This window comes from Pleurodeles waltl, chromosome 4_1 (assembly GCF_031143425.1).
Source record: "Pleurodeles waltl isolate 20211129_DDA chromosome 4_1, aPleWal1.hap1.20221129, whole genome shotgun sequence".
Classification (NCBI taxonomy): Eukaryota; Metazoa; Chordata; class Amphibia; order Caudata; family Salamandridae; genus Pleurodeles; species Pleurodeles waltl.
In genome coordinates, this window is record NC_090442.1 from 310,687,483 (window position 1) to 310,708,850 (window position 21,368).

General features: G+C 42.3%; 1 protein-coding gene across 2 annotated transcripts in view; it reads left to right on the forward strand.

The window, feature by feature from the left end:
• Positions 1-21,368, forward strand: part of CCND2 (cyclin D2) — a 65,606-nt gene that overhangs the window by 3,382 nt on the left and 40,856 nt on the right. For both annotated transcript variants that reach the window (XM_069228407.1, XM_069228406.1), the window contains exon 3: positions 1,298-1,457. In XM_069228407.1, coding sequence (XP_069084508.1) covers positions 1,298-1,457 — 160 coding nt within the window. The remainder of the gene's footprint in view (positions 1-1,297; positions 1,458-21,368) is intronic.

The window sequence follows — 21,368 nt, forward strand, 5'->3', positions numbered from 1 at the left end:
AAATAAATTAAAATGCAATTTCGTGGTTTGATTATTTGAACGTTTAACTTTAATAGGTTTAAGTAAGATTCGCATTCTCTGTTTGGGTATTATACATTCTTTAGATTCAGGTTTTCTGGGCATACAAACCTTCAACTTGTACTTCTTTTTTTCGAAGTTAACGTATTAGATTAACGTCGCACTCGGTAATTGAAATGGCTGTTTAGAAAGTCCGATACTCGGTGTCCAGAGTATTTGCTTGCCTCTGAGAAGTAGAGGTACTCGACCATTAAAGTATTACGCGCCTACTGAAGTGCTCTGGCACTTTCACTTTCATATTTGCAGGTACTTAAGAGGGCACCTGTCCATTTAAAGCACGTGTTGCAGTGAACTATCAAAAAACATTATGACTGCAAAATAAAGCCTAAATGTCGCATGCATGCAATACTCGCGAGTGAAACAAGCGCGATCACTTAGTCAAATAGTTTTCCCATGACGCTAAGATATTTCAGCTATGCATCAGCCATATGTATCCCAGTGGAGCAGCATCTTCAAGGCGAAATACCTATTTATTTTGATAAGGACTGACATTTTCGGAGTGCACCATGATGCATTTTTGTGATTATATCCGGAGCCAATCCAATCCGTTTCAATGCAGTAAAATATGGCAGCTGTAATCTGATACGACCAAACGCTCCTAATTTGTATTAGATCGCACCATTACAGTTGAGCACACTCATCGTAATTAAAGCTTGTAGTTTATTAAACTGGTGTTTAGGATAAGGGATAAATAATAAATACGTTTTTCTCTTGGGTGAAACGTATACGTTTATTAGTTTACATTGCTGCATGCATTAACTATACCAGTATTGTAGGAATAGTGCTTACGTTTTTTAAATGTTTATGTATACATACAACTGATCTGATAAACCATGTTGTGAGTCGGGTGAGGTGTTTTTAAGTTGAAACCTTGTACTAAACATCTGTTTATACTGAATTCCCCAAAACGCCGTGGTTACTTGTTGGGCAAGCTCTTCATGTAAAATCCTAATACGATGGTAAATGTCAAGTGCACGCACAACTCCCTTCCGCATGTTATCAGTTAATGTTTCTACTGTAAGTTCAAAATGCCTTCAAAAGACAGGGCTCACGTTAAAGCCCAATTAGCCTCAGACAAAGCTACTGTAACGGACCACAATCGGGCAGTGAAGAAAAATTGAAATCAGACGAAGAAATGAAACGTAGCTATGATATGAGAATTTTTGGCAAAGCATGTTTATATTTTTATTTTAAACTAATGACTCTCCTTTTTCCCCAGGAGTGGGAGCTGGTCGTTTTAGGGAAGTTGAAATGGAATCTTGCAGCTGTTACTCCACATGATTTTATTGAACACATATTAAAAAAGCTGCCTCTACCTAAGGACAAGTTGCTGTTGATCCGAAAGCACGCACAAACATTTATTGCTCTTTGTGCTACAGGTATGATAGTGTTTTTATCACTGGTTAGTAGTAGTTGGAGTGTTTTTGAAAGTTGATATTTGGGTACTAATTTTGACAAATAACCTGTTTAAATTTACTGCTAACTAGGCACATGAAATAGAAGCATGTAATCAGTGAAAATTGAATATTACTTACTTTGACCAATATTAAATCCTCTTCTCATCAATGAGTTAAAAAAAAAAAAAAAAGCTTCATTGCACTGGTCCCAGGTATAGTTGTTGAATGTGCTAATGACTTCCGCAGTGATTATAGGGGTTATTTATAATATGGTGCACAGTCCGCCTTCACCAGGCAGGGGAAGCACTTTGGGCACAAAAGAAACGCTGGCCATATTATCATGGCATTTATTTGGTATGTTTTGCTTTGGGTTGTCTGCACAAGCAAAAAAATAAATAATAATAATTCCACTGAGTGTTTTCCCCCTGCATGCTGTGGTCATCTTTTTTTGTTTTCTTGTTGAGAACTCGCAGGTTTCCCTGGCAGTCACACCCAGGAAAAATTTACATCGGATTGATCACTGTTAGTAGGGGTATACTCTCATCATAAATTGACAGAGGGCTCTATGGAGGACTACCTGTCAGTCAAGTTTCAGCTGGTGGAGTCAGCTGAGGCTTAAGTCGGTGGAAACCTGACACTTTCTCCATTTCTGAACTGGATGGGTGAATGACAAGTTTGCCACAGGCCTTGAAAAATCATAAAAATGTTACCAGACCTGCGAGTCGAATAGCTTGAATAATCTACTTGACCTAACTGTAATGTACTTGACCTCGAAACGGCTCTCAAATTGTGTGATCCTAGGCAAATATTGTATTTTACAGTCATCAATTTCTTCATTCTCACATATGAGCACACCTTCAAATATGTCAGTTCAGCATTTCTACTGTAAGAAAAATCATATTTTGTTTGAATAAATACACTAAACATTTGCTCCATGTATAATAAATCTAGCCCACATATAGGATACACATGATCCATGCATGACTTGCCTCTTAGTTTACTAATAGCTTTGCCATCAAGGCAGGAGTGTTTCTCAGTTTGTTTAAACACTCACTTTTAATAAATATATTAGTAAAGCATGATGTGGTAGCACACTGTCATTTATAGACAGTACATTTCCAAGGAATGTCCAAAAACCTTCCTAATAACTTGCAGCTTTACTGATAAAACTATATAGTGTATTAACAATAATCTGTGAAAATCGGGTTTCAGAAAACATTTCATTTGCACATCACCAAGTGTTCTGACTTTTTTTTTTTCATCGTATTAAAATATTTTTTTCATCACACAAAAATACATTAAATGGTCTTTCACAGCCACTGAAATATATTTTGAAATGTTTGTAAAGTTAACTTAGTTATATAAATGTTGTTTGTTAGGAAAAACCTGATACCAAAAGCCTTTCATTTCACATAGGTCAGACAGTTCACATTACAAAATCCTGGAACACTTCTGTCAAAGGGAAAAGTATTTGCAATGCAAGAAGACAAACTGACTTTTGACCTCTGTCTCTGAACACAGAGCAAATGTGACAAGAATTAGATTTGTAGGCATCTTAATTCCTAATTCAGTTTCTGACTGAACAGAACACCTGTTCTTTGCCCACTTGCCATAAGGGGCAGAGTAGGATCTAAAATAGCTCGACCTCATAGAGTAAAACTCACCATGGCAAGTGGTCGAGATTTTTCGAGCCCTGTGCCAGATGTGGCATTTGCACTTTTAGCAGGCGATCTGCACCTGGCCAATTCTAAAACACTCCACTATATGAGAAATGTATATTTTAAACTTTCAAACCAACATGGTTGTTTTATTTTCAATATATTTTTGTTACTTGATTGTAATTTAATTATTAGAAAAATAGTAGCGTTAAGTAATAAGTGATCTTGCATATTTCCTGTTGGTTTAGCTGGTTTTATAACAAACGCTGAGGTTTTTTCTTTTTACCCGCTCATTTTTTGCGGAGACTTTTAACCCATACTATTTTATTTCTTTATATATTGGGCATAGGACTCCTGTTGCAACCAGGGCTGCAGCCTTCCTCTGTAACAGTTCAGTTTAAACCTTCATCTGCAAATCTGTCTGTCTAAATCTTCGATTCTAACTGACACACTTTCAGCACCATTAAGGGAGGCGTATGATCAACTCTTAGTATCAGAGATGATCTCATCTGTGGCATTCTCACCATTGATAGCACTATTGATAAGCCACCAACTACCTTGTCTGAGATGGCAGTATTAGCAATGTAGTTTCAGAGAAATTCAGTCAGACTGTACTGCTGCCCAAACGTGCTTTGCCAAGTAAAATGTCACCACATCTACCACCAAAACTGCAGGATATTGAGGAATCTGAGGGCCAAGACCTTTTTTGGTCTTGCCTGCAGTACAGCCCACTGAGGAAAAATTTCAAGTCCCAAATTCAGAAGGTGAACTTTTCATGCGAGGGGATGCAGATGATCCATGAGGAATATCACATCTCCTTCAAGCAATTTCAGGAGCAATCAGATGTGGCATCATGACTATGGTTATATTTTGAAGAGGAGGGAGACTAATGCAGATCAGCCCATGGTTCTTGACACTAAAACTTGGATTAGAAACCTTCCACAGATGGTGGGAGACTCCTACTTGCTCTTTCTAGAGCAAGCCAGTGTTCCACCTGTTCTACAGTTTCCTCAACCGCTGCCTGCAACGCAGCCTCTTCTAACCCGACATACAAGTACCTCTCTTGCTTTTGCACTTTGCCACCTCAGTGACCTCAAGAGCCACAGCAATAGCTGGATCGTGCAGATCTAGCACAGAAGTGTCCATGACAGCCGTTGGTGCCCAAGACAGTTAGTTCCTCCGTATACTAGTGGAATACTATAGCTGATGATTTAGAAGATGGGAAGTAAATGAAGATGTTCCTCATACTATAGGTATGGAATGGAACAACCATTTTGTAGCAATCACCAGATCATATGCCTTGCCTCCTGACGACTTGTTGCCAGATGAGATTTAAGTTTTTAGAGAAAGTGAGTCTGAGGATAGCATTCATACCACAATCCCCTAACATTGGGTAGAACAGCCATCTTGCTGGCTATAATATTCTCAGCAACAGTACAGAGCAGCATTTGTGTATTCAAAACAACCCTGACACAAGAAAGTTGTCAATCAGGCAAGACCACAGGAGACGAATAGATGACTCTGATTTTCTGCAGGTGCAGTGTATACCGTCCTTTCTCGATTCTTGGAGGGAGAGGGAGGATAATTTCACTTTTCTTTGTGGTGTGGCGTGCTATCAATACAGATCACTGCTTCCTTGACATTGTTTGGTTATGGCACAAGCCCAAATTCGCTCTGAGGCCTCCGCTTGCTCCAACGATCAGGTAAAAACATCAACATCTCTGTGTGCTGTAAGTTGAAATAACCTTTGATAATGGAATCTTTGGTGCCTACACCAAAATACCTTATAACAAACTTTTTTAATGCTTTTTGTATTTCTAGTCGGAAAGACTAAAGAGTAGAGATCAGTCTTCGATCTTAGGTGTCTAAACAAGTACCTCAAAAACAGTTATCTAATGGTTTCGCTGCAAGAAATCCTTCAACTCCTCATGGAAGGGTTTCAAGATATCGCTGGATTTCAGGACACTTATGCCCACATCCCCATCTATCCCAAGCATTGAAAAAATTCTTAGAAAGTAGTCGGGTGCCATTATCCATTAAGGGTGTTCACTGTCTGACTGTCTCCAATAATATTTACAGAATGCATGGCTCCAGTAGCAGCCTATCTGTGGAGACTAGGATACCAGGTTACCCCCTTGCCCACACATCTGTATGAGTACTTGATGAGAGGGATCATTTCAATCTGCCAAAGCTTCCACAGGAGATGTTTCTAAGCTGTTTTCACAGATTGGGCCTCATAATCACTTACTCTTTAAAGATTTGTGCAGTTTATGGGAGCTATCCTCCGAGGAACTGATCCTGGGACTGCATAACCTGGCTTGATTGAAATCATAATAACATTTCAGTGTGCCGTTACAAATCTTCGCTCCCACCTTCATTCTTTTAGTCCTTTTCTGCTGCCTGCACACAACATTGTTGCAGGAAAAATTTGACAAGCCCTGTAGCTCAAAGTACAGAGTCATTTATCAACCAATGCGCAACTCCATCAGAGCCTGGGATGATCTTCATGAAGCTTCTTCCAAGAATGATCAGAAGGCCTTCTGGAGCATTATTAACCAACCATTTCTCAACCTGTAGAACCTATTTTAGAATCTGCCTTATCTGGCTACGAGTAGTCTACTTTCTTTGGGGAAGTCTGCTCCTACAGGCTGTGATGGAAATTCCTTGACAGCAGCAAAGGAATTCTTCCTCCCAATGTATTGCCCCTTTCTGGAAGAGGTGTTAGTGGCTGTTATGTCCAGTCCCAGTGGTAAGGCCCCTGGCCTGGATGGGGTCCCCTTAGACCTCATTAAAAGTAACTTAGATTTGTGGACTCCCTTGGTACCCAACGTCCCAAAAGCTGCTAGCTTTTCCACTAAGATACTGTCTTCGTCCAAATCGGTAATCGTTCCGATTATTATTTTTTTTTTTTAAAAAGTATTCAAGAGGACCCTAGCCGCTATTTTCCAATCTCTGCCCTGGACTCTATTGTGAAGGTACTGGGCCCTGTTTTACTCTCCCGCCGTGAGGCTTGGGCTGAGGAGAGTGGCTCTCTATTAGACATCCAGTATCTGTTTAGGATCAGGACGGAAGATCAGTGCATCAGTCTCTGCCTTGTCCTGGGGAAATACACTATCCTCCTGGGGAAATACACTACTGCAAAGCGTGGGGCGCTGCACTTTGGTTTCATAGACCTCTCTCATGCCTGTGATTGTGTCTCACATTTAAAATTGTGGGGCTTAATTGAAGACCTGCGCATTGACAGACCCATTATTAAAAAAAAAAAATCAGAGAAATCTACTGTGACTCTAGTGCAGTTGTAAGGTTTGGGTTGGGGGGGGGGGGGCGAGGGCTCCATGACGCTCAGAGTGCGTAGGGGCATCAGGCAAAGGTGTGTCCTTGCGCTCTTCTTTTCTCCCTCTACACTCGGCCCAATCAGTTAGCATGGAGTGTTAATGCTGTTTTCTTCTTTGCTGGCAAATTAGGCAAAAGATCACGTGCAAAACGTGTTGGCATAGTGACGGATGGGATAGGGATTTGAGGTATACAGGCGGCATCCCTCGTACAGGCTATGGAAAACACATTCAGACGCCTCCTACTGGCTCACCCACCGTCCAGTGCCTCTTTTAACACTTAAGGAGTTAGGGCTTCAACACATTGAGGATGTCTTTAGAACCTGACCAGTGATGCGACCCTCACCATTAATAGAATGTTAATTGAGGACTGTTTGGTCCTGTCCCAAGGATTAGAGATTCCCTGGTTGAGTGGAATTGTAGACTTGGCCATGGCTCTGGGCAGGTTGAATTTGTCCGAAGACCTATTCGATCATTACCTATGTTACACACAAAAAAACACGTAGAGCCATGTGTTCTACTCATTGTGAGGAAGAGAGGTGGGCAAAGGTATTGGAACTTTCTACTGTGGCCTCATATATTGAAACTTAATCCATTGGGGGACATCCTGCCATTTCTGCTAGACAATGTATCTTACTATCAGCACTTTATTATTCTCAGGTTCCAGTTAAGCCTCTTCCATAGATAAGCCACTTTCCCTCGGTTTAACAATTGGTCATAAGACTTGCTACCCTGCCTATGTGATCAGAAATCTGTACAGGTGAACTTTACATGTAATGTTTTTCTGTACTTTTTTCCCCACTACAGATCTTCTGTTTTAAAGCCCTTGTTGGTTATGTACCCATTGCACAGAAGCACTGCACTTTCTACAGTTTGCTGACTCTGAGGAGACTGTGACCACGTAGACACCTTCTTGAAGTTCGTGTTAAGGGCGACGAAACTGCTTGGGTAGCTTTTAATGTAGCTGCACCCTTTCAGTATGCTGCGATTTTAATATGTCGTCCAATGGATAGCTATCTTGATAGTGTTGTGAAACACAGTGTAAATAGTACATTTAATACACAGATGAAATATAGCTTTGGACATGATCATATTTATAGTGCAAGATGTAACAAACTACTCTTGATTCTTCTTCTCTGGCCCTTCCATCTGTTAAAGAAGTCCGTTGGCAGACTCTCTAAGTGATGCTATTTTATACACTGTTTTTGGTGATGGTGTTTTTTAATGTAGTTTGTGTATATTCAAGGCTTTTGAATTCATTTGTATCATTTTATTATGGCCCGCTGTATGTTATTGTACTTTACTTTTCTGGTCTATTTTAATATGACCAAATAAAGTTAATTGAATTGACTCCTTGAATAAGGTCCTCCAGTGGAGGACTCTGAGGAAAATACACAGATGGTCGTGTTCTCAGCAAGAGGCAACATATTTTGTGGCAAGATTTAAACAGAATCATTGTCTAGAAGCTGCAGTAGAGATAGCAGTTGGACAGGAGATCTCTAGGCATCATTTTCAGTTAGGTGAGTTTTCTCTTTTGAGCTTTTTCTCCATTTAACTGGCATGCACTGTGTGCATACATAAAACTGTGATCAACTACTTTTACTCTGATTTAAGCATGTGGCTTTTAAAAATCTTATGTAGGAGTTGAATTACTTTTAGTAACTAAATTTCACTAGTGTTCTTTCTCATAGATTCACATGCAACCCACCCTCCTCCACGAATGGTGGCCCACCTGCCTATTTAAAATGCTTCAACACTTATGCTGTGGAATCTGAGGTGGCCGCTTTGGGGAATGGTCATCTCTGTTGTCACCCCATTTCCCAACGTTCAGCCCGTTTTTGGGGAAGTTATCTTCAAGCGGAGTTTAAAAAGTACTGATGTTCTAAAATAACAGCAGGACCCCCAGCTCGAAAACCGGGAATGACCAAAGCAAGTGAATTTATGAAAAATGCTAAAACTGGAGAAACGTACTTATAGAGTGGTTCAAATTCCTTTCTGGTTCTTGCTTGACAAAGGTCTTCCCCAGAAGGTGGGGGAAATAAAGTAGCCTTATTGTGATATTTTCTGAAGTGAGATTTTTTTTTTTTTTTTTTTAATCATCTTGGGTGGCTATTGTGTTGGTTACATATAGTAACTTAAGTTTTTTTTTATAGACGCCTCGTTCTGCATTCCGCTGTTGTGGGTTAGCCTGGGCTAAAGATTGTGTTGCTTTTCTGGTTTCTCTTGGGCCTCGCTAGTTCTAGCCTACCCAGAAATATTTTGAATAGCAAGTTTTTTTTTTTTTTTTTTTTTTTACCGGAGTGGTTTTTCATCATGGCTTGTCCTTTCTTCCAATAACATGTTTATGTACGCATAATCTTTCGGTGTGAACAAAACTGTTTAGGGAAAGTGCAAGTAAGTCCCCGGAACATTCCTTTTTATGGGCTACAGTTTGTGGATCTATAAAAAGTAATGTGGTAGTCCGAGTGTAGTTGACTGCATGTGTCGGCGAAATATGACTGGTGGCCTCTCGTGAAGTAGTTTATTATTATTATTATTTTTTTTTTTTAAGTTCTTGAGAAATGTCAAAGTACTTTAGGCATCCCAAGAATTCTCGACTGTTGAAGGAAGTCATTTATATTTATAGCCCCGAATGCCACAAGATCATAAAATCTTAGAAAGTTAGGGCTCCTGTTAATGATACCCATTGCTCCAGCTGAAAAAGAGACTGCTCGTCCGTCCCCAAGAGGTGTAAATAATCCTGGAAGCTACAGACTACATGACACTTGCAGGCTAAATGGTTAGATAAATCGGAAAAGCTAATGCGGAAATTTACTGACGAAAACACTATCTTACATCCACAAGCTGTTTTGAGAGAATTTGTCCTGGACGTAATGGTAGATGAACTAAGAACAAAGGCTGATGCAGAGCTGCCTTGGTCCTCGTAAAACTCTGCTGCTTTTATCATGATTCTATTCATGTGTGTAATCTGTCATATGTATCACACACCCTGTTCGACACTCGATTGCATGATTGAAGTCCAACTTGCTGCAGTAGGACACGTCCACATATTAGCGACATTGGTATACTACTATACTGATGCCAAATAGCATAATGTAACATAAAAGTCAGTGGCTAGTGATAGACATTCTTTCTGGTAATTTCACACATTTATTAATGGTTTTGCTTGGAGTAATTGGGTCGTACTCTGTCACAAGTAACATTTTTGAATTGCCTTTTTTTAAAAAAATGGTTGTTAATGAGACCATGCAATTGTTTCTCTAGCTTTGTTGATTAGATTATCCCCCACCCCCCGATCCTCAGAACAACAATGCAGTATCACTGCTGAACAGCACCTCTCTGTGACCAACAGAATTATTTGACTTTCATGAAGTCATTACTTCTCCACTATCTGTTCCTTACATACAGAGTCCACATGGCTTGCTTGGCTCAGTCTATTCAAGCGTTTGATCTCATTTTCAAGTTGCAGAGTAAGATCTTTGTCCATCCCTTTTTTGTTGTTGTTTTTTTTTATACATTATATATATATGTTCGATGGCATGTGTAGCTGCAGATACACATGCTTTGCACATCCCGCCATCTAGTGTTGGGCTTGGAGTGTTACAAGTTGTTTTTCTTTGAAGAAGTCTTTCGAGTCACGAGATCGAGGGACTCGTCCCCTTTTGGCTCCATTGCGCATAGGCGTCGACTCCATCTTAGATTGTTTTTTTTCCGCCATCGGGTTCGGACGTGTTCCTTTTCGCTCCGTGTTTCGGTTCGGAAAGTTAGTTAGAATCTCGGAAAATTCGACGGTATTGTTTGCGTTCGGTATCGGGTTAGTTACTACAGATCGACACCGACTTTTGAAGAGCTCCGGTGGACCTTTGAGGTTTTATCGATTTCCCCCGTCGGGGCCTGGTCGGCCCGGCCACGTGTCTCTTCAAGGCTGATGGAACGGACCCTATTCCGCTTCTGCCCAAAATGTCAACAAGTATCCGTATACAGATCAGCACCTGGTCTGTAACTTGTGTTTGTCTCCAGAACACAAAGAAGATACTTGTGAAGCCTGTCGAGCGTTTCGGTCGAGGAAAACATTAAGAGACCGAAGAGGGAGAAGACTGCAAATGGCGTCGGCGCTGACAGGACAAAGGCATTTGGAGGAGGAAGAAGAAACCTTCTCCATCCAGGACTCGGACGAGCTCGATCCCGAAGCAACGCCTAAAACAGTGAGTAAGACGTCGAAACATAAAACTCACGAGAAGACCACAAAAGCCCAGGGAACGCCACCGCCAACAGGCCATGGCTTAACCCGTAAAATAGGTGACCGATCATCGGCACCGAAAAAGGGCACGCTTGTGTCGAAGTCATCTGACTCCGGTCGAGATAACGGCACACAGCAATCTCGAGCCCGAGACAGCGGCTCTGAGCAAGTTCGGCACCGAGACAGCGGCACCGAAATGGGTCGGCACCGAGACACCACGACGCCGAAAATAAAGAAAGTGTCGTCGGAGCCGAAAAAGGCTACAGAAAAGGTTTCCATTCTGAAACATCCAGCCTCGGAACCGAAATCCGGTTCCTACACAGAGGAACAGGGGTTGTCCTCCCAAATGCAAGGACATCAGTTCGGACAAGAACTAGAATCAATGGAGCCAGACTACACTCAAAGGAGGCTCCACATTCAAAAGGACACAGGGAAGATAAGCACTCTTCCCCCAATTAAAATGAAAAGAAGACTTGCCTTTCAAGAAAAGGACAAGCAGCCACAGGCAAAGGTGGCAAGACAAACAACTCCGCCACCATCTCCACCACCATCAATGTACACATCACCGGTAGCCACTCCACCACTGATGCAATCCCCAACGCATACTGCAATGAGTCAGGATGATCCCGACGCATGGGACCTTTATGATGTGCCAGTATCGGATAACAGCCCAGACTGTTACCCAGCGAGACCGTCCCCACCTGAGGACAGTACATCCTACACGCAGGTGGTCTCTAGGGCAGCGGTTTTTCATAATGTCACCTTGCATGCAGAACCGATTGAGGATGACTTTTTGTTTAATACACTATCCTCTACTCATAGCCAATACCAAAGCTTACCTATGCTACCTGGAATGCTAAAACACTCCAACCAGGTGTTTCAGGAGCCTGTGAAGGGCAGGGCCATAACTCCAGGGGTGGAGAAAAAGTACAAGCCACCGCCTACAGACCCTGTGTATATCACGCAGCAATTAACACCAGACTCTGTGGTAGTAGGGGCAGCTCGCAAGAGAGCAAACTCTCACACCTCGGGAGACGCACCACCTCCAGACAAGGAGAGTCGCAAATTCGACGCTGCAGGGAAAAGGGTTGCAGCACAAGCAGCAAACCAATGGCGCATTGCCAACTCGCAAGCACTTCTGGCAAGATTTGATAGGGCTCATTGGGACGAAATGCAGCATTTCATAGAACACTTACCCAAAGAGTTCCAGAAAAGGGCACAACAAGTGGTAGAGGAAGGACAAAGTATCTCAAATAATCAGATACGGTCAGCAATGGATGCAGCAGATACAGCTGCAAGGACAGTAAATACTGCTGTAACAGTAAGGAGACACGCATGGTTGCGTACGTCAGGATTCAAGCCGGAAATACAACAAGCCGTGCTGAATATGCCTTTTAATGGACAGCAGTTGTTTGAGCCGGAGGTGGGCACTGCTATAGAAAAACTTAAAGACACTGATAAGGCCAAAGCCTTGGGCACACTACTCCCCACAGTGCAGAGGCTCATTTCGCAAAACGCAGTTTAGAGGGGGGTTTCGAGGACAAGCTACAGAACCCACAACCTCACAAACAAGGCCCACTTATCAAAGTCAATATCAGCGGGGAAGTTTTCGGGGGCAATATAGAGGGGGACAATTCCAAAAGAATAGAGGGAAGTTCCAAAGCCTCAAAACAAGCAGTGACTTCCAAGTCACAAATCCCCAACACATAACACCTGTGGGGGGGAGACTAAGCAATTTTTACAAACATTGGGAGGAGATAACAACAGACACTTGGGTACTGGCAATTATCCAGCATGGTTATTGCATAGAATTTCTCACATTCCCGCCAAACATTCCACCGAAAACACACAATATGTCAAAACAACACATGGATCTTCTAGGACTAGAGGTCCAGGCATTGCTACAAAAAGGAGCAATAGAATTAGTACCAATTCAACAGAAAGGAACAGGAGTTTACTCTCTGTACTTTCTCATACCCAAAAAGGACAAAACACTGAGACCTATATTAGATCTCAGAACATTAAATACCTACATCAAATCAGACCACTTTCACATGGTGACATTACAAGACGTAATCCCACTGCTCAAACAACAAGACTACATGACAACACTAGACCTAAAGGATGCATATTTCCATATACCGATACATCCTTCACACAGAAAGTACTTAAGGTTTGTATTCCAAGGGGTACATTACCAATTCAAGGTGTTGCCATTCGGAATAACAACTGCGCCAAGAGTTTTTACAAAATGCCTGGCAGTAGTAGCTGCGCATATCAGAAGGCAGCAAATACATGTATTCCCGTACCTAGACGATTGGTTAATCAAAACCAACACACTAGAACGGTGTTTACAACACACAAAGTACGTCATAGAAACCCTACACAAACTAGGTTTCTCAATCAACTACACAAAGTCACACCTTCAGCCGTGTCAGACACAGCAATACTTAGGGGCAACAATCAACACAGCAAAAGCGATTACCACTCCAAGTCCACAACGAGTACAAGCATTTCACAATGTAATACAGGTCATGTATCCAAACCAAAGAATACAAGTCAAAATAGTAATAACTCCTAGGCATGATGTCCTCATGCATAGTCATTGTCCCAAACGCAAGATTGCACATGCAGCCCTTACAACAGTGCCTAGCATCACAATGGTCACAGGCACAGGGTCAACTTCAAGATCTAGTGTTGATAGACCGCCAAACATACACCTCACTTCAATGGTGGAACAATATAAATTTAAACCAAGGGCGGCCTTTTCAAGACCCAGTGCCTCAATACAAAATAACTACAGATGCCTCCATGATAGGGTGGGGAGCACACCTCAATCAACACAGCATTCAGGGACAATGGGACTCTCGGCAAAAACAGTTTCACATAAATCACTTAGAAATATTGGCAGTATTTCTAGCGTTAAAAGCATTTCAACCAATAATAAGCCACAAACACATTCTTGTCAAAACAGACAACATGACAACAATGTATTACCTAAACAAACAGGGAGGAACACACTCAACACAGTTGTGTCTACTGACACAGAAAATACGGCATTGGGCGATACACAACCACATTTGCCTAATAGCACAGTTCATTCCAGGGATTCAGAATCAATTAGCAGACAATCTCTCTCGGGATCACCAACAAAACCACAAATGGGAGATTCACCCCTAGGTACTACACACTTACTTCCACAATTGGGGAACACCACAAATAGACCTGTTTGCAACAAAAGAAAACGCAAAATGCCGATACTTCGAATCCAGTTACCCACAAGATCAGTCTCTGGGCAATGCATTATGGATGAGTTGGTCAGGGATATTTGCATACGCTTTTCCCCCTCTCCCACTCCTTCCATATCTAGTAAACAAGTTGAGTCAAAACAAACTCAAACTCATACTCATAGCACCAACTTGGGCAAGACAACCTTGGTACACAACACTACTAGACCTCTCAGTAGTGCCTCATATCAAACTACCAAACAGACCAGATCTGTTAACTCAACACAATCAACAGATCAGACACCCCAATCCAGCATCGCTGAATCTAGCAATTTGGCTCCTGAAGTCTTAAGAGTTCGGACACTTACACCTTACACAGGAATGTATGGAAGTCCTAAAACAAGCTAGAAAACCAGCCACTAGACATTGCTATGCAAATAAGTGGAAAAGGTTTGTTTATTATTGCCATAATAATCAAATTCAACCTTTGCACGCATCTGCTAAAGACATCGTAAGCTACTTGCTACATTTGCAAAAGTCAAAACTAGCTTTTTCATCCATTAAGATACATCTTACCGCAATTTCAGCTTACCTGCAAATTACCCACTCAACTTCACTGTTTAGGATACCAGTCATAAAAGCATTTATGGAAGGCCTAAAAAGAATTATACCACCAAGAACACCACCAGTTCCTTCATGGAACCTCAACATTGTCTTAACACGACTCATGGGGCCACCTTTTGAGCCCATGTACTCATGTGAAATGCAATATTTAACATGGAAAGTTGCATTTCTAATTGCCATCACATCTCTAAGAAGAGTCCGTGAAATCCAAGCATTTACCATACAAGAACCATTTATTCAAATACACAAGCATAAAGTAGTTCTGTGGACAAATCCAAATTTTTTACCAAAAGTCATATCACCGTTCCACTTGAATCAAACAGTAGAGCTACCAGTGTTCTTCCCACAGCCAGATTCTGTAGCTGAGAGAGCACTACATACATTAGACATCAAAAGAGCATTAATGTACTACATTGACAGAACAAAACAAATTCGGAAAACAAAACAATTATTTGTTGCTTTCCAAAAACCTCATACAGGAAATCCAATTTCCAAACAAGGCATTGCTAGATGGATAGTTAAATGCATTCAAACCTGTTATCTCAAAGCAAAAAAGAGAACTGCCTATTACACCGAGGGCACACTCAACTAGAAAGAAAGGTGCTACCATGGCCTTTCTAGGCAACATTCCAATGACTGAAATATGTAAGGCAGCCACATGGTCTACGCCTCATACGTTTACCAAGCACTACTGCATGGATGTGTTAACAGCACAACAAGCCACAGTAGGACAAGCAGTACTACAAACTTTGTTTCAAACAACTTCAACTCCTACAGGCTGAACCACCGCTTTTGGGGAGATAACTGCTTACTAGTCTATGCAAAGCATGTGTATCTGCAGCTACACATGCCATCGAATGGAAAATGTCACCCAGTGTACATCTGTTCGTGGCATGAGACGCTGCAGATTCACATGCGCCCACCCGCCTCCCCGGGAGCCTGTAGCCGTTTCGAAGTTGATCTTGAACATCTGTAAATTTGTAAATATATCCCTTTAAACTACATTATGTACATACATGTTTACTCCATTGCATGGGCACTATTACTATAATACACAACTCCTACCTCACCCTCTGTGGGGAAAACAATCTAAGATGGAGTCGACGCCCATGCGCAATGGAGCCGAAAGGGGAGGAGTCCCTCGATCTCGTGACTCGAAAGACTTCTTCGAAGAAAAACAACTTGTAACACTCCGAGCCCAACACTAGATGGCGGGATGTGCAAAGCATGTGAATCTGCAGCGTCTCATGCCACGAACAGATGTACACTGGGTAAGTGACATTTTCCATATATGTTGGTATGCAGCTTACGGCAGTGTAGAGTTTGGAATAAAAAAATGCCCTACTCCACAGCCTTAGAATGCCTAGTTGTCTAAATACATAAAGGGCGCTGTGCCACAATGTGCGCAGCAATTAGTCTTTTTTTTTTTTTTTTTTTTTTTTTTTTTTTTTTTTTTTTCTCAGCTAGTGAACTGATTTGAAACTATATATATGCTATTAGGTGAATGACTATTTTTATTTTTTATTATGTGACAATATATTCGGTTTTCGGTTGTCAAGTATTGTCATGCAGGCCTGCAAATCGTTGACTCTTTTTTTTATTTTTTATGTTGCTGCTTCTTATAAAGTGCAGGTTCACCTATGGTTTCTTGGCACTTATAAATAACACATCTTCTGGACGAGAAAAAGATCGGGAGTCACTCGCTTCCGTAAGCTTGTTTAAAAAAAGACATGTCTTTAGAAATGTACGAAATGGTCTAAAGTCAGCTTTTTGACAAATCTTACTGGACATAGAGTTTCAAGTTGCAGGAGCCACTGCTGTATCTGTGTCTGCGGAATATTGCATATATCAACTTCAAATTATGCATAAGACTAAACTTCTTGATTTTTATTCGACCACGAATCTGGGAGCTGACCCATTCATACTTTTGAACGCCGTGCAGCACACCTTAAACCAAATTTATTGCGTTGCTGGTAGCCGGTGGAATTTCTTTAATAATCGTGTGGTATGGGTGTGTCAGGGAAGAAGAAATATCAGTCTTGCACTCTCAATTTGGATAATTTTGAAGTTTGTACCTATTGAAGTTAGGCAGACCTGCATAAACAGAATTGGCATAGTCATGAAAATAATTTTTCCAAGTAATTCTCTTGAAACAAATATCCTAAAATAGTTGTAGTTGTTTGTGAAATTCGAATGTATTCAGCTTTATCCGGAACCCTACCTGCTTTGAAGGTTTGTTCTCCCTTTTCATAGAGCCTTGTGGTTTTTAGGACTTCTGATAAAGATCTAAAGCTTGGTGCTGTGGTTGACACCAGTGCTGGATGGTTTTTATCATCTTTGAGCCACTGTTCTGGAACTCCTTAGCTATGAGGAAATGCCAAAGTTCATCCTTTTATTTCTGGACAAACCCATGTGTATTGAAAATGTATCTTAATTGCAGATTTAGGCCCATCTAATGTGATGCTTCTTAGAGGTCACATTTTAAAAATACCTTGCTGTCATTCAGTTGAAAAATCACGTCATTAATGTTTAGTCCTAGGTGTCTTTCACAGTGGATTGCTATGTTAGCTAAATCCATGTCTATGCTTAGTCGTATTTGATTGGTACAGCAACTATTGGAAATGCCTAGGGTGTGGCGCCAGTACTCTTTTCTATTTGTGCTCAGTATGCTGTGCATTTTCGTTTGCAGCTTTGGGCTGCAGGTGTATTGGCATGGAGATGATGATAAGCCACCCTTCAAACAGTCTCATTAATGTGCATTGATAGTTTCCGGAGAAAGCTTAGTCTCCTGGCAAGGTAGCCCACGCAGGACAGGTGAAAAGGTAGAGACCATACGAAGTGTGCTCCACTAATCCTCTAGGTTTGGAGTTGGGCACAATGCTAAGAACTTTATCCTGTTAAGAAAAAAAAATTTTTGTTACTGAAACAGCAGCAATAACCAGTTACATTTCCATTGACCATTCAGTAGCTTAACCCCTTAGCTGCTGGGCCTTTTCCCCCCCAGTGCTGAGCCCTTTTTTGGCTATTTGGGGTAGTTCGCGCTTAGGGCTTCATAACTTTTTGTCCACATAAGCTAACCACGCCAAATTTGCGTCCTTTTTTTCCAACATCCTAGGGATTCTAATGGTACCCAGAGTTTGTGGTTTCCCCTGGAGGAGACCAAGAAAATAGCCAAACTACAGTGAAAATGTTGTTTTTTCCAAAATAATGGGAAAAAAGGGCTGCCGAAGAAGGCTTGTGGTTTTTTCCCTGAAAATGCCATCAACAAAGGGTTTCTGGTGCTGAAATCACTATCTTCCCACCTTTCAGGAACGGGCAGACTTGAATTAGAAAACCACATTTTTCAACACAAATTTGGCATTTTACTGGGACATACCCCATTTTTACTATATTTGGTGCTTTCAGCCTCCTTCCAGTTAGTGACAAGAATGGGTGTGAAACCAATGCTGGATCCCGGAATGCTAAACATTTCTGAAAACTAGACAAAATTCTGAATTCAGCAAGGGGTCATTTGTGTAGATCCTACAAGGTTTTCCTACAGAAAATAACAGCTGAAATAAAAAAATATTGAAATTGAGCTGAAAACAGCCATTTTTCTTTATGTTTTACTCTGTAACTTTTTCCTGCGATGTCAGATTTCTGAAAGCAATATACCGTTTTGTCTGCTGGACTCTTCTGGTTGCGGGGATATAAAGGGCTTGTAGGTTCATCAAGAACCGTAGGTACCCAGAGCCAATAAATGAGCTGCACCCTGCAGTTGGTTTTCATTCTATACTGGGTATACAGCAATTCATTTGCTGAAATATGAAGAGTGAAAAAGAGGTATCAAGAAAACCTTTGCATTTCCAAAATGGGATCAAGATAAGGTTTTGAGGAGCAGTGGTTATTTGCACATCGCTGAATTCCGAGGTGCCCATACTAGCATGTGAATTGCAGGGCATTTCTCAAATAGATGTCTTTTTTACACACTCTCTTATATTTGGAAAGAAAAAATGTAGAGAAAGATAAGGGGCAATAACACTTGTTTTGCTATTCTATGTTCCCCCAAGTCTCCCGATAAAAATGATACCTCACTTGTGTGGGTAGGCCTAGTGCCCGCGACAGGAAATGCCCCAAAACACAACATGGACACATCCTATTTTTTTAATAGAAAACACAGCTGTTTTTTCCAAAGTGCCTACCTGTAGATTTTGGCCTCTAGCTCAGCCGGCACCTAGGAAAACCTACCAAACCTGTGCCTTTCTGAAAACTAGAGGCATAGGGGAATCCAAGGAGGGGTGACTTGCGGGGCTCAGACCAGGTTCTGTTACCCAGAATCCTTTGCAAACCTCAAAAAGTGGCTAAAATAACACGTTTTCCTCACATTTCGGTGACAAAGTTCTGGAATCTGAGAGGAGCCACAAATTTCCTTCCACCCAGCGTTCCCCCAAGTCTCCCGATAAATATGATACCTCACTTGTGTGGGTAGGCCTAGCGCCCGCGACAGGAAATGCCCCAAAACACAACGTGGACACATCACATTTTTTCATAGAGAACAGTGCCTACCTGTGGATTTTGGCCTCTAGCTCAGCCGGCACCTGGGGAAACCTAGCAAACCAGCACATTTTTGAGAACTAGAAACCCAGGGGAATCCAAGATGAGGTGACTTGTGGGGCTCGGACCAGGTTCTGTTACCCAGAATCCTTTGCAAACCTCAAAATGTGGCTAAAATAACACGTTTTCCTCACATTTCGGTGACAGAAAGTTCTGGAATCTGAGAGGAGCCACAAATTTCCTTCCACCCAGTGTTTCCCCCAAGTCTCCCGATAAATATGATACCTCACTTGTGTGGTTAGGCCTGGTGCCTGCGACAGGAATAGATCACACAACGGTCAATGTTGGTCCTTACGTGAGGCAGCTGTTGACCCTGGGGTGATCCATTCCTGACACAGGCACTAGGTGTAGGCACTCAAGTGGGGTAGTGTTTTTATCAGGACAGGTGAGGAGTCACTGGGTGGTAGGAATGTTGTGGATCCCAGCATATTCCTGTAGTTTGTGTGACAGAAATGCGAGAAAAATTGAGTTTTTTTTTTCAACATTTCAGCTTTGCAGGGTATTCTGGGTAAGAAAACTTTGGGGAATCCACACAAGTCACACCTCTGTGGACTCCACCGAATGTCTAGTTTCCAGAAATGTTTGGGTTTAGTGTGTTTCTCTATATGGCCGCCGAATCCAGGACCAAAAACACAGGTGCCTGCCTTACAAAACCAGTTTGTTTTGCCATAGACAATTTTGATGTCTCCACAATATGATTTGGGTGGTGGAATTTGGGGCTGAACTAAATTGGGGAGCTCCCAAGAGAGCACTCTCTCTGCTTGCCGCCGCATTCACCTGCTCTCTGGGTTGGCCTAACCCACTATTACCCAGTTGCACGAACAGCTTGCGAAGGGACAGCAGGACTGTCCTCATCACCTCCCTCATAATGTACTGGAAGAGGAGTTATCGAATGGGACTCCTCTGACTGAAAAATCACTCCCAGAGTCTGCGCCATTGTCCTATCCCTCAGATGCTGTCTCAGTATCTGATGTCTCAGTCTCTGATCCTATGTCAGAGCTGTCCTCTATAACCCGAGTGCAGGCAGCAGTCATCCATCAAGATGCCATCTCTGCTATTGGCTAAACTGTTGCTCTAAAACACTAGCCTACGTAGACCGTCACAAAATCGATGGTGTGTGTGAGATACGTGCAACAGTAGAGGCCACCTTACCTGCGCTTCTTCCCTCAATCAGCACGTACTTTCAAGACACTCAAAAAACACCTTGTCACATACCATTCGTGTCAGTCTTTAGCACCTCCTGCGCCCAGTCCAACAATCATTATTGGTGCTCCCACTCCCTCCTCCTCGGATTCCCTCATTACCACCCAGCAAAAGTGCCCTTCATCTCTCCATAGACTTTACTAATGTACTCAGCTATTTACATAAAATACAGATTTGCTCTTTGCAGTAGGCATATAAACCTTCTGCGCTTCTTTATGGCACTAAAACTGCCACTAGACAAGTCGGACCCTTTTCCCCCCAGGGAAACCACACACATATTGACAAAAGTGATATATATATGACAGCCAACCACCTGAAACTCAACTCAAGCAAAACCGAAATAATCCTCTTTGGCCCACACAAAAACACCTGGGACCCCTCATGGTGGCCCACCACGCTAGGCCCTGCACCCACCCCCGCCAACCACGCACGCAACCTCAGCATCATCCTAGACTCCTCCCTCTCGATGACCCAACAAATCAACGCTCTTACCTCCTCATGCTTGAACACACTCCGTATACTGAAAAACATTCAACTGGATCCCCACAGAGACCAGAAAAACTGTCACTCACGCACTCATCAGCAGCAGGATTGATTACGGAAACGCCCTCTACGCCTGCACCACTCTAAAACTCAAGCGCAAACTACACGCATCCAGAACTCAGCAGCACGACTCATCCTCGACCTCCGCCGACACGAACACATCTCTCCACACCTCAAATCCCTCCACTGGCCCCCCATTGACAAAAGGATCACCTTCAAGATCCTCATCCTAGCACACAAATCACTCCACAACACAGGCCCTGCCTACCTCAACGAGAGTCACCTTCCACACCCCCACACGAAACGTCCGCTCAGCTGACCTCTCTCTCGCCTCTGTCCCCCGCATCAAACACACCACCACCGGGGGCAGATCCTTCTCCTACCTTGCACCCAAAACCTGGAACGCCCTCACAACCCACCTTCGCAAGACCCAAAACCTACTTCTTTTCAGGAAGGGCCTCAAAACCTGGCTT